This window comes from Balaenoptera borealis, assembly GCF_965194805.1.
Source record: "Balaenoptera borealis genome assembly, chromosome: 16".
NCBI classification, from domain to species: domain Eukaryota; kingdom Metazoa; phylum Chordata; class Mammalia; order Artiodactyla; family Balaenopteridae; genus Balaenoptera; species Balaenoptera borealis.
Window position 1 is genome coordinate 33,533,720 of NC_138872.1, and position 13,161 is coordinate 33,546,880.

A 13,161-nucleotide genomic window follows, 5' to 3' on the forward strand; every position below is an offset into this window, starting at 1 on the left:
GACCGTGGGACTGAAAATGAAACTTTCCCAGAATCAAAATACTCACTTCTTTGGCTCCCAGACCTTTTTTTAAAAAATTAATTAATTAATTTTTGGCTGCATTGAGTCTTCATTGCTGCACGTGGGCTTTCTCTAGTTGTGGCGAGCGGGGGCTACTCTTCATTGTGGAGCATGGGCTCTAGGAATGCGGGCTTCAGTAGTTGTGGCGCACGGGCTCAGTAGTTGCGGCTTGCGGGCTCCAGAGCACAGGCTCAGTAGTTGTGGTGCACAGGCTTAGTTGCTCTGCGGCATGTGGGATCTTCCCGGACCAGGGCTCGAACCCGTGTCCCCTGCATTGGCAGGTGGATTCTTAACCACTGTGCCACCAGGGAAACCCCTCCCAGACCTTTTTGATCCACCTGCACCTCCCCAGATCCTCTGGGGCAGCCAATCCTCTGACCTCCCTGGCCCTCCCCCACGGGTGCGTGACATGCGGACACTGAGCTCAGGAGAGGCCTGCCTTGGGCCTGGGGGTGGGGCAGGCAGTTCAAGGCTGAGCAGGGCTGGAAATGGAAGGGTGGGGTTTGCTGGGTTAAACTCAGTGGTCTCTGGAGTTAAGACCTGGCTCTGAATCTTGGTTCCACTGCTTACTCTTGGTGTGACCTTGGGCAAGTTACTTCACCTTCTGAGCCTGGTTTCTCCTTTGTGAAATGAGAAGGCAACCCGTTTCTGCTCCCTGTGGGTTGATGTGAGAATTGCACAAAGGGTTATATAGCACATGGAACTATATTCAATGTCTTGCAATAACCTATAATGGATAAGTATCTGTACACCTGAAACTAATACAATATTGTAAATCAACTGCAGTTAAATTAAAAAAAAAAGAATTTCATGAATGGATATCTAAAAACTGCACATTCCTAACCCTTATGGACCATCTATCACTAAATCAAAGATGTGCCCGTGACATTTGGTCATCAAATCAGAGGCCCTCTGATGCCCCTTTGCCTCTGGCTATTTTTTTGCTCTATGGTGCTTTTTCCAAAAGGTAGACCTGGATAAAAAGAGCTCACGATATGTCAGGAAATCTAGTGACAGTCAATGAGAAAAGAGTTGAAACCAATGGTTAAGTGAGGTTTCTAAGTCAATCTCACTGCAGAGAATAGCTCAGATATTGGAACTGTGAGGAAAAGCAAATGTTAAACCTGAAAGTTGCACTCCTTTTCATAATGGAGGAAAGTTCACCTTTTTAGAGGCAACAGACTGGAGAGGACGCAACTAGACCATATTCAAATCCATATAAACCTTTTAATTTACAAAGTCATATAAAATAACACACACAAAAATGCAGACTTCCCCACATACTGTAGATAAGAAATCAAACAGGGTTGAAAGGCACACATTAATTTCAAATTTCATCATAGGAAGTCAGGTGACCTTTGCACCCAATGTAAAAAAAAGTCCTTAAGTTGCTCTTTGGAAAAGCAGTGTTTAAGGTTTTCCTGCCATGCTTGTTTATTCCTCTGGGATGTGGCTGTGGAGTTGTGGAAGAAATGCTCCCCTGAAAGTCTGGTTAAAACTGGTCAACTCTTTTGAGTGTTTTCATGGAAATGTCAGACAACCAGGAAAAGCTAAGGAAGAAGGTTGAACCAAAGGTTTAGCTTTGGTAAATTAGGCAGAGCTGCATTTGACAGCAGACAGGTAAACTGTGACATCAAGGAGCATTATTTTAATGTCAGGCCCAGCTAGGTTCTAAATTAATGGAGCCCAGGACTATGGAGAAATGACTACCAAGTTCAACGCAGTTCACTTGGCACTGGTTTCTGCACAAAACGTTTCAAACTCAGTTCTTTTTGACATGGACCAGATTTTCCAAGTGCCCGAGCCACATCCATGCTTTAAGCTAGGCCTCAGAAGCTCAGGTGTTGCCTGAAGATTCTTCACTAACATTCACCTCTAAGGAGAGGCTGAAAGAGGAATTTCCAGTGACAGCTTCTGGCTCAGGGCCCAAGGGTCCCCAGCCAAGGCTGTCTCGAGGTGGCCCCCAGAATTGCAGAGATCTCTCTTCTCAAACAGTTTTGTTAGAAAATAAAGCAACAGCCAATGTTTTTGAGCATCTGAAGTCCAGCCAGGCCCCCTGAGGTTTGCATCCTAAAAGAACTTCAAAATGGAAACAGAGTCTCAGCCTTACCCTTGCAACCCACATCCTTTGTGTGACAGGAGAATATTTATAAAAACATAATAAAATACATCTGATATTTCCCTCTAACCCCAGTACTGCTTTTTACCTTCTTAAAACTCACTCCTCCCAACACTGATGAACCAAAACAGAAAATGACAATTGAGGCAGCTGTTAATTGGCCCACATTCACGTCTCAAGGCAGAGACAACAGAGCAAAAAGTAGAGAAAAAAAAAAGTCCTTTATCGGCTTTTGATTTACAAAGCCAAAGGCCTTTAGGGGAAAGGCCGTGAGTCATATAAACAGACACAAATCCAGAACACTGGGTAGTGATAAGAGCAAGGCTTCCTTACCCCACAGACCAGCCAAAGGCCGTAAGTAGACAGAAGCCCCTGGGGAAGCTGAGAGCCCTTAAGTTGGTGGTCTTTGGGGACGGGGCTGCCCTGTGTCCTGTTCTTCTCTCCCAGACTGGTTGGGATGGAGACCTCACTGGAAGCCTTGATGCTGGGAGGTGGTTTTCATGAAGAGAGAATGGAGCCCATCTTCCTGAGCCCCAACCCAGAATAGAAGCTGTTGAGACATGGAGTGGGTTTGAGGAATGGGTTTCCCTGAACCCCTGTGTCACTGTGTCTTTAGAAGGACTTAAGGGATCCCCTTTAATCCTGGCTGAAGGATCCCCAGGAATGGAATGGGACTTGCAGGTGGGGCAGTAACCAATGTCCAAGACCAGATGGGTCAATGGTCACCTTGGCAGATGTCACTCGGGACTGATGACACTGAGGGCCACTACTCTGACCCCTTGTCACCAACTGGTACCAGGTAACCCCACCTTTCCCCAGACCTTCACCCCCAGACTTTGACCTACAGGACAAAAGTGTATGCGGAGGCTCCCTCTGCCATTTTCACAAGATGGTAGTTAAAGGCACTTCTGTTAAGGAAAGACATATTTCTTTTCATACCTGAGTTTGGGGAATGAGATCTGTCCTTGCTACATGTGCATTTAACCTGTCTTTCCTTTGACTTAGCAACAAAGCAGATAAGCACACGGACAGCTTCTAGCCATGCACTTGCAGGTTCTGCAGGGCATAGCTACACGCGGAGCCTTAGAGCAATGCCGAGCAGTGTCCTCTCTCCCGCCCCGCGTTACAGAAGAGGTGAACTGAAGCCCCTTCCGCAGGGGGTAGCAGAGGGCAGAGTGAGGAGAGGGATGTGCTAGGCAGGGTGCTGGAAATGAGGCGAGGGTCTGGGTGTCCGGTGGTGAATATATGCTGTCAGCCTGGAATGTACACATGGTGCAGGCTGTTGACCCAACGTCCGGGTAGGCCCGCCCTCTGTGTAGGCCCAGCAGGCCTGCTTTGCTCACTCCTGGCCGCCGGTCAACTTGTGGAACAGGTCCTCGTCGAGTGTTTCATTCTGGTCCTTGGAGCGGGTGGACAGGAAAATGTAGCCCCCGATGTACTCATGCACGACTTTGCAATCCGCACTCAGGCAGGTGAATGCGATGGAGACATTCTGATCAAATTCGATCGCCACCTGGAAGAGGAAGGCACAGGTATGCTTAAGCTCTGACAAGGACGAATGAGAAAGAAGCCGCTTGGTTGGAGATGGTCCCAGAGCTGAGGACTGCTGAGGTGCTGACAGATGGGTTTCCCCAAACCCTGCAAAACCCACCGCTTGCATCAATGCTTACAGAAAACGTCTCTGCTCTCTGGGCGCCCTCTTGTGGTGTCAGCTTTGCTGCACACCTGGCAAAACATTCTTACGCTCAACACAAAAGATATTTCCTGTCTGGCTCTTGTTTAGATGAAAGAACTGTCTAAGCACTCCCTGTGTGGAGGGGCAGAGTGCTTTGCAGATTTTTTAGTGGAGAGGAAAAGGCCCACGTGAATTTTCCTACAGCCACGGCCCTCACTCCTTCCCAGCTGGAAGTCATAAACTCTAACACTAGAAGAAACCGAAGCTTCACCCGTTCTCCACCTTGCCTGCCCACTGGAATCAGCTGGGGACCTTTAAGAATCACTGATCTACACAGAACATTCTAGTCTAGAACCCTTCATTTCTCCCAATTCCTTCTTTCCATCATCCAACAGTGGGTGAGTACAGGCACATGTGTCACTTAGATGTGATTTACAATTTCATTTCCAAAGATCCTTTTCAGAAGACGGCCTTTCAATGAATTTTAACACAAAGTGTACAAAATGTGTTAGTTTACTAACTCTACTTTTGTCATACACTGGCAACCCCTTTAATATCTAGAGACTAGATATTATAAAATTAGGACCCATTTGTCCAGTATATACATAATATATACAGTAAAGTTAAACCAAAGGCATGTAACATAGAGCAATGGATAAGTTGAAATGTTCAATAGTATACACCAGCAAAAATCTTTTTCAAGGCTCATTATTTTGCAACATCTAAGCTTTTCAGATGTCCTGAGGTGACAATATATGATAAAAAGTAGAGCTAGTGAATTAACCAATGGGTGAATATCTTTGTTAAAACTGATAAATAAAAGCAGCATCTTGGATATGGAATTGTTAAACCGTCTCTGAGAAATGTACGTCAGGACTAGCTCACTAGGTTAGCAGCAGAGGGGCAGAAGGAAGTATAAAGGGAGGCATGTATGTGGATGTGTTCGTATTTATATTTTGCTTTCTGTCTCATTTTTGATGGAACATTAAGGGAATGTAGTATTTTAATCATAACTCTGCCAATATCTTTATATAGATGCCTGTTGCCATTTTTGTCTTTTATGAAATTTTTGTTGCCAAGAAAGGCAGGATTACATTTTTTTCCTTGTAGATTGAGTTGGTGTAGTGTATTCTTGGTTATCAAAATACTCAAATAGCTTTGTGACTTTGAAATGGTAAATATTCCTGATGTCTGAAAAAGCACAGTACATAACTGTATGATCTTACTTATATGAAAATGGATACTTAGTTGTATAGATACACAAACGAAACCTAGAAGGAGACATCAAATGGTAAACTGCTTATGATTATGGATGACTTTGTTTTTTGCTTCTTGTGTTTTTCGGTTTCCTATCATGCACATGTTAACTTTTAAAAAATAAATGTTATTTTAAAAACAAACAAACAAAAAAAGAATCACTGATCTCAGTAATTCCCAGAGTCAGATTCTTTTCTTTTCCAAACAGCGTTATTGAGGTATAACCGATGTATAATAAACAGATCTATTTAAGGTGCACAGTTGGATCATTTCTTTTTTTTTTTTAAATTGTAGTTGATTTACAATGTTGTGTTAACTTCTGCTGTACAGCAAAGTGATTCAGTTATACATATATACATTCTTTTTTAAACATTCTTTTCCATTATGGTTTACCATAAGATATTGAATATAGTTCTCTATATCCTATACAGTAGGACCTTGTTGTTTATCCATTCTATATATAAAAGCTTACATCTGCTAACCCCAACCTCCCACTCCATCCCTCCCCCAATCCTCTCCCCCTTGGCAACCACCAGTCTGTTCTCTATGTTCGTGAGTCTGTTTCTGTTTTGTAGATAGGTTCATTTGTGTCATATTTTAGATTCTGCATGTAAGTGATATCATATGGTATTTGTTTTTCTCTTTCTGACTTACTTCACTTAGTATGATAATCTCAGGCTGCATCCATGTTGCTGCAAAAGGCATTATTTTGTTCTTTTTTTTATAGCTGAGTAGTATTCCATTGTACCTATGTACCACATCTTCTTTGTCCATTCATCTGCTGATGGACATTTAGGTTGTTTCCATGTCTTGGCTATTGTGAATAGTGCTGCTATGAACATAGGGGTGCATACATCGGATTGAATTAAGAGTTTCATCAGGATATATGCCCAGGAGTGGAATTGCTGGATCATATGGTAATTCTATTTCTAGTTTTCTGAGGAACCTCCACACTGTTTTCCCTAGTGGCTGTACCAAGTTACATTCCCACTAACAGTATAGGAGGGTTCCCTTTTCTCCACATCCTCTCCAGCATTTGCTATATATAGAGTTTTTAATGATGGCCATTCTGACTGGTGTGAGGTGGCACCTCATTGTAGTTTTGATTTGCATTTCCCAGAGTCGGATTTACATGGCCTTGAGGGTACAACAAGGTTTTCGAGTCACTGCCTTAGAGGCCATCTGATCTCAGAACATTGTTCTGCAAATGAGTCCAGATGGCCAACAGCCCTGCTGAGAGGAATCCATGGTTCTTAAAAAAAGAAAAATGTGAGTCTCTTATCCTCGCTCTACACTGACAGCTTTATACTGGAAAAATGGGAATGCCAAAGAAATGAGGTAAAAATCCTATATCAGCAACAGCAGAATGTCTTAAATCATCAGGACACTCAGGTGTGTCTGACTTGGTCTAGCACATCCTGTGATGCAGGCATGGCCTGACCTGGTTCCTAGGATGGAGATGATGGGGGCTGAGGGCTCCTGAACTCAGAGGCTAAGTTTCCTCCATTGGAGGTACACAGTTTCCTCCCCTGTGTACCTCGCTGGCTTCTCTGATACTTTTCCCCTTTGGGACTGGAATGCTCTCCAGGTGGGCAGTTGAACCTCTGAGTTCTCAACCAGTTACACCTCTTGGCAGCTAGTCAGATGACACCTGTTTGGATTTATTTTGTATGATATTTACATCTCAGGTAGTTTCAGCTAAGTAATTATCAGTCTAAATCTTACATAATCATACAATGAGTTGAAGGAAATTAATCAAACTGCTCAGCAATTTTAGAGTCTGTCTGTATGGAGACTAAGCCAACTTGTGTTAATTCAAAAGCATTTGGTCTGTGCTTGCTAGGAAACTGCCCAGAACTGCATGTGATTATTTTAGCAGACAATTACCACATGCTTGTGGTTTCTGAGTTCTAAGTATAATAACACCTTCTTAAAATCAAAATAAGCTGCAGTTCTGAGGGAACACACATTTATAGGCTCAATGCTGAATGTACCAAAAACTTTCACTTTACCTGCCGGATTTCCCAGTTTACATTCCACTGTTTCATATTTGTAAATCTCCATGTTGTAATTGGAATCCCAGTGGTTGCATCGATTCTAATCAACCTGTTATATGAAACTCCCAGAATGTCATCTTTCTTGCTTCCTTTAAATCTGAAAAAAAATAATTAAAATATGTAACTGCTTCCTTAACATGATGTTCATTCACATACAACTTCTTAAAGATAATACCAACATTTCAAATCATTTCTGAGGAACAGACAATGAGGGATTAACTTTCTATAGAAGGGCATTTTTATTAGGATAGAATATGAAGGCTGGAGAGTAGGCTGTCCTGCAGACATCATGTAAGTGAAATTGACACCAGAGGAAAGCAAAATAAGAGGCAGTCAAGTCAGTTAATTCAAATTAGCACCAACTGTGTATGCTAGGTACCCTTCTAGGCACTGGGAATACAGCAGTGACCTAAACAGACAGAATATTCCTGACCTCATGCAGCTTGTGTTCTAGCTGGGGGAGAGGGTCATGAATAAGTGAAATATACATGCCAGATAAGGTCATAAAGGAGGATCAGGCACAGAAGTGGGACAGGGAATACTGGCAATGATGTAGTTACAATTTTAAATCGAGAGAGAAGATCTCAGTGAGAAGGGAGATTTGATCAAAGAACTAATGTCTGTGAGGGAGTGAGCCATGTGGATATCTGGGGAAAAAGTATCTTAGGCAGAGGGCACAGCCGGTGCGAAGGCCAGAGTTTCTTTTTTTTCCTCAGGCTCAAGGCCCTGCTAGGAGGCCAGTGTGGCTGGGCACAGTGAAGGAGGGGAGAGGATGTGAAATTCCAGCACTAAGGTCTTGTAGGGCCACTGTAAGGATTTGGCTCTTACTCTGAGTGTGACACAATGCCTTCAGATGGTGGTGAGCAGAAGCCTGACACGGTTTGACTGAGATCTTAAAAGGATCACTCTTGCTGCTAAGTTGAAAACTTAGGGGACCCCGGAGAAGCAGAGAGATCTGGTAGGCACTGTGAACAGAGGTATGGAAGATTGTCATGAGCAGCCAGAAGTGTTTGGGCCATTTGTGACAGGACAGTATTCTAAAATTAAAAAAAAAAAAAAAAAAAGAAAGAGTTCTACATTCTAGACCAAATGAGAATAAACTGGGCTCCATGAAACCACTTAAAATTGAACAGAAAGTGAGAGAGGCAAGTGAGCATTGTAATCACCTGACAAGGTAGTAGGTGAGGCCGAATTCAGGTAGAGACTGCCATGCCTGAATGAACCGCAGCTTGGCTTCGACCAGGGGCATCTGGGCCACGTTCTGATGGGCTTCCAGGATGCGGGCTGCCAGCTAAGCAGAAGTGGGAGATGTCAAATTCTCCTTAACAGGCACTGACTCTCTACAGCAATCATCCCGTTGGCCCCGGGTCCCCAACGAGAAGAATGAATGCAAGGCCCAACTACAGCTCCACAAAGACAATTCCTCCCATTCATTCATTCATTCATTCACTCTCTCTCTCTCTTTCTATAATACATGCAAATCACTGTGGAGAAACAGGAAGATGGACCAACACATAAGTATCTAAGCTTTATGTAGATGAAGAGTCCTGAGTTCTTCTTTCTGGGGTCTGTGGTCTCCATGGACAATGGTTCTACCTGAATCAGTTTATCTGTGTAACTTTCAACCCACTCTTATGGAAGCATAACTTAAAATTTTAATTTGTGGGGACTAAATCATTATTTTTAAATTAGGTTTATTCTGAGAATATTGCCATGTTCAGTTAGCAGTATAGTTACTGCTAACAAAATTCACATTAATTTCTTAATATCATCTAATACCCAGTTCACAGTCAAATTTCCCCATCCGCTGATTTTTCATGATGATGATCTAAGTCATTTTAATTATTTAATTTCAGAAAATACAGAATTTGCTGCAAACAATCACCCCAACCAGATTAGTAGTACCTGTTTAGACTTGTGCTTTTTTGCACACCTAGGTGACACAAAACATTCCGGGTTCATATCCATGTTTTCGAGACTGGAAGCCACCTGAGATGCTGAGTTCCGGTTTTTCATCCTCAGAAATGAAAGGATGTTAAGGACCTCTGGCTGGTAGGAGCTGTCCGCCATGGTTTTGCCCTTTGATGCCAAGATGCAGGCAGCCATCCACTGGGCATACTGACTCTCCTGCAGCAAACACCAGAGAGCTGAGAAGTAAGTTCAAATGCAAAGCAGCCATGCTGGGAACAGAGCAGGACCTGGGCTTTCATCTCTATGATACAAAACCGTCACCTTCCCAGCAAGGGAAGATACGAAGTGGCACACGTTCAGACTGGCTGTTAACCACGTAATTTAAAGTCCAATGAGAGCTTTTGAGTCCTGTGTTGAATTTCTAGATACCATGGGGCTAGAGAATACGAATGCCAACTTTAAGAAATTCCATGCGGGGGCTTCCCTGTTGGCGCAGTGGTTGAGAATCTGCCTGCCAATGCAGGGGACACGGGTTCGAGCCCTGGTCTGGGAAGATCCCACATGCCGCGGAGCAACTGGGCCCATGAGCCACAACTACTGAGCCTGCGCATCTGGAGCCTGTGCTCCACAACAAGAGAGGTCGCGACAGTGAGAGGCCTGCGCACCATGATGAAGAGTGGCCCCCGCTTGCTGCAACTAGAGAAAGCCCTCACACAGAAATGAAGACCCAACACAGACAAAAATATAAATAAATAAATAAATAAAAATTAAAAAAAAAAAAAAGAAATTCCGTGCGGAGAAATTTGCATTTAAAGATGAACCAAGGAGGGACTTCCCTGGTGGTGCAGTGGATAAAACTCCATGCTCCCAATGCAGGGGGCCCGGGTTTGAACCCTGGTCAGGGAACTAGATCCCACATGCATGCTGCAACTAAGAGTTTGCATGCCGCAACTAAGGAGCCTGTGAGCCACAGCTAAGGAGCCCGTGTGCTGTAACTAAGGAGCTGATGAGCTGCAACTAAGGAGCCGGCCTGCCGCAACTAAGACCCAATGCAACCAAATAAATTAAAAAAAAAAAAAAGATGAACCAAGGACACAAAGGAGCTCCATGGGGCACAGACAGGTGAAAACCCAAACTACCCGATAGCGTCCTTGACACGTATTTCCATTTTCATATCACATCTTATCTCTATGACAGAAGAAAATGAGGAAAAATCATTAACTGACTTCTCATATTATTTATCCTCTGGCCTATCCTTAGTAAAGATTCTAATCCCATGGTAAGAATCAGGTCCATTGGTGGTGCTGAACCAGTTAGTGGTGGCTTCTATTGTTTTTTAATGTCTGTGCTCATTTGTTACCTCAGGGAGAGAAGGGGAGTGGTCCCAGAAGCCGAGGGGATGCAGGTGAAGAGTCGAATTAATTCTTCAGGGCAACAGTAGGTGTGGTTCACTGAATCACTGGCCTCAATCTTCACCCTCCTAGCAACCACACCTCTTGCTATGTAATTTTACAGTCCCTCCCACCAGAGCCAGAGTGTAATTTCCCATCTCTTGACTTTGGGCCTGGCCCAAAGTGCTTTAGTCAGTGGAGCATGGGTGGGAATGACAGTGTACCTACTGATTGACTGCAAGCTTAAGATTTAGGAGGTCTCACACATTCCCAGTTCCCCTCTGGCACTTCTGCCATCACTATGAGAAGAGCCTCCTCCCCAGGCAGCCTGGGACCCAGAATAAATCCCATGAGCTCAGCCTGCGATAAGGAGCCAGCCGAGCCAGGTGGATGGCTTGAAGCAGATCTGCCCAGACGCCCTCAGCCTGGATCACTCAATCCCCAGCCCACCCGCAGAATGTTTATTGGTATGTGTCTTTGTGATTTTTGTGATTGTTTGTTACAAAGCAATAGCTGACTGATGAGTGCTCTCATTTGAGAAAACACCTGAGACGGTTTGTCCTCAGGCTTAATAAAGGTGAAGTGACTTACCATTTTTGTGGTTTTACTTACATGGTCACATCTCAGATATACTTCATTCATACCATCAGCAACCGGGATTAGTAACTTGATTCCAAATTTTCTCCCTGCTACATTTACATCTGGTACAACTTCACAGCCTGAATGATAAAAGGCAAGGACAGAACTGAGTTCTGAGAGATCTCTTAGACAAATATCAGATGTGCATCTAAAATAAAGACTTTGAACATAAGCTCCTCAGATTTGGTTCTCTTCTGAAAAACTGAGGAGCAGGCTGATAACATTAATTAAAGGATAACTAGATAAGTTATGAACATAACATGGATAAATAAAAATATTTCTTTTATGGATTTCTTAAATAATCATCAGTTGAATTCATTTTTCTGGTTGATTTGGCTATTCTAACTCATATAATCGATTATTGAATATAAGCTTTGAAATGAATTAAAGCAGAGGGAATCCTCTGATTGTCACAATGATAAGGGAATTGAGTGCATTAGTTAATTTAATTTTTAGTTAATGGAGTTACCAGTACACTCACAGCCACTTTCAGAAATCAGGCACAAAAGTGATACTGAATTAGACATAACTGTTTTGGAATTCAGAGTGCTTTTCAGGATCCAACAATGTCTCATGTACTACATTTATGACACCAATTACCACCACTTCAGAGACTTGGACACACTGGGAAAGAAGGGACAGCATAACATAAATAACCATTCACTGGTTTGCATTTCAGGTCCATGTTTCACAGGGAGGAGGAGCTGCAGGCAGGCGGCCACTGACAACCTGTGACATAAGAGGTTCCTCTGGGAGTGAACCTGCTTCACCGGTGGGAGTCTTGGCTTTCTTCCGCTTGCTGGGCCGTGACAAGTCATACAAAGATATTGGACCCTCTTACCTCTAAGATTTAGTTTTTCTACTGGTTCTCCTTGTTCAAGTTCCTTATTTTTAAAGTAGGCTATAGACGTGTCTTTAAAGACGAACCAATATTGTTTGAAAGCTTTTAATATTAGCTTCTTGGGCCTGCAAATTAAAGTACAGTAAGCATTTGAAAAAGCATCCAGAAATGTAGGACACATCACAAATTCAAGTGGATCAAGATGCTCTAGGGACCCTTTGAAACAACATCCTCTGTAATTTTAAAAATAATTTTCAAATTGCTAACTCATTTCTAAAAACTGAAAATGGGGTTTTGATATGAGATGCAGAAGTTAACACAAAATCTCAGGAGCTAGACCACCTGGGGCTACACTCTGGCTCTGCTACTGTATAAATGTGTGACCCTGGGAAAGACACTTCATCTGTCTGGGCCACATGTACTGCTTCTGTGTGATGGGAGAGTATCAGCCTCCAGTTCACAGGGCTTTTGTGAGGATGGAAAGTGCTTATCTCTATAAGGTACCTGGCAAACTGAAGTGCTCAACAAATTATTATTATTATTACTATGATGATGATGTGAGAAACATCCATGAATCTGGTGACATCTAAAATTTCAGTTTACTTCTTGAATCTGAAAAAGCTGTCTATATGGACAACACAATCTTCAGATTATCAGACATAAAAATCAGATATAAAAGTACTTTTCTGTACTTTCCTCTTGACCCTTAAGAGGAACCATGAGAAAATTCCTAGTGAGCCATGGAAATCACCAAAATCTACAGCTAATCTACATAGACTCTACTCTTATTAAAAAATATTTTGACACAACATTGTAAATCAACTATACTTCAATTAAAAAAATATTTTGGGGGAAGATCTCCAACCATGATATCCGTTGGGGCCAGAAAACTTTGTACTCTGGGCTAGACAAGGTTGGCGGTGCCAATGGCAAGCCTCAGCTGGGTCATTCAAAATAGAAAACAAGAGATCGAGCTGGGGAGTAGGGAAGGGGATACAGATGGACAGAGAAAAGGTAATAGGAATTGTATGTGGTTCAGTGGAACAATCCCAGCCTTGGGGGTGCATCAGGGTATCTCATGTCTGAGGGGTAGATTTCTGCATTCAAGAACAGAGGAAGAGAGGAAGCTTGGGCTTAACTGCACTCATATATAATTTGGGGTAAGTCTTTTAATATGTCAGTACTAGTCTTTCATTAGCTAAAAATGTGCT

At 42.9% G+C, this 13,161-nt stretch overlaps 1 protein-coding gene across 6 annotated transcripts in view; it reads right to left on the reverse strand.

The window, feature by feature from the left end:
- Positions 1-1,262: 1,262 nt before the first annotated feature.
- Positions 1,263-13,161, reverse strand: part of FERMT1 (FERM domain containing kindlin 1) — a 48,105-nt gene continuing 36,206 nt past the window's right edge. For all 6 annotated transcript variants that reach the window (XM_082359047.1, XM_082359044.1, XM_082359045.1 and 3 more), the window contains 7 exons: positions 11,951-12,075; positions 11,083-11,189; positions 9,074-9,295; positions 8,335-8,459; positions 7,124-7,265; positions 3,523-3,692; positions 1,263-2,729 (listed from right to left, as the gene is read on the reverse strand). In XM_082359047.1, coding sequence (XP_082215173.1) covers positions 2,678-2,729; positions 3,523-3,692; positions 7,124-7,265; positions 8,335-8,459; positions 9,074-9,295; positions 11,083-11,189; positions 11,951-12,075 — 943 coding nt within the window. In that variant the 3' untranslated portion in view covers positions 1,263-2,677. The remainder of the gene's footprint in view (positions 2,730-3,522; positions 3,693-7,123; positions 7,266-8,334; positions 8,460-9,073; positions 9,296-11,082; positions 11,190-11,950; positions 12,076-13,161) is intronic.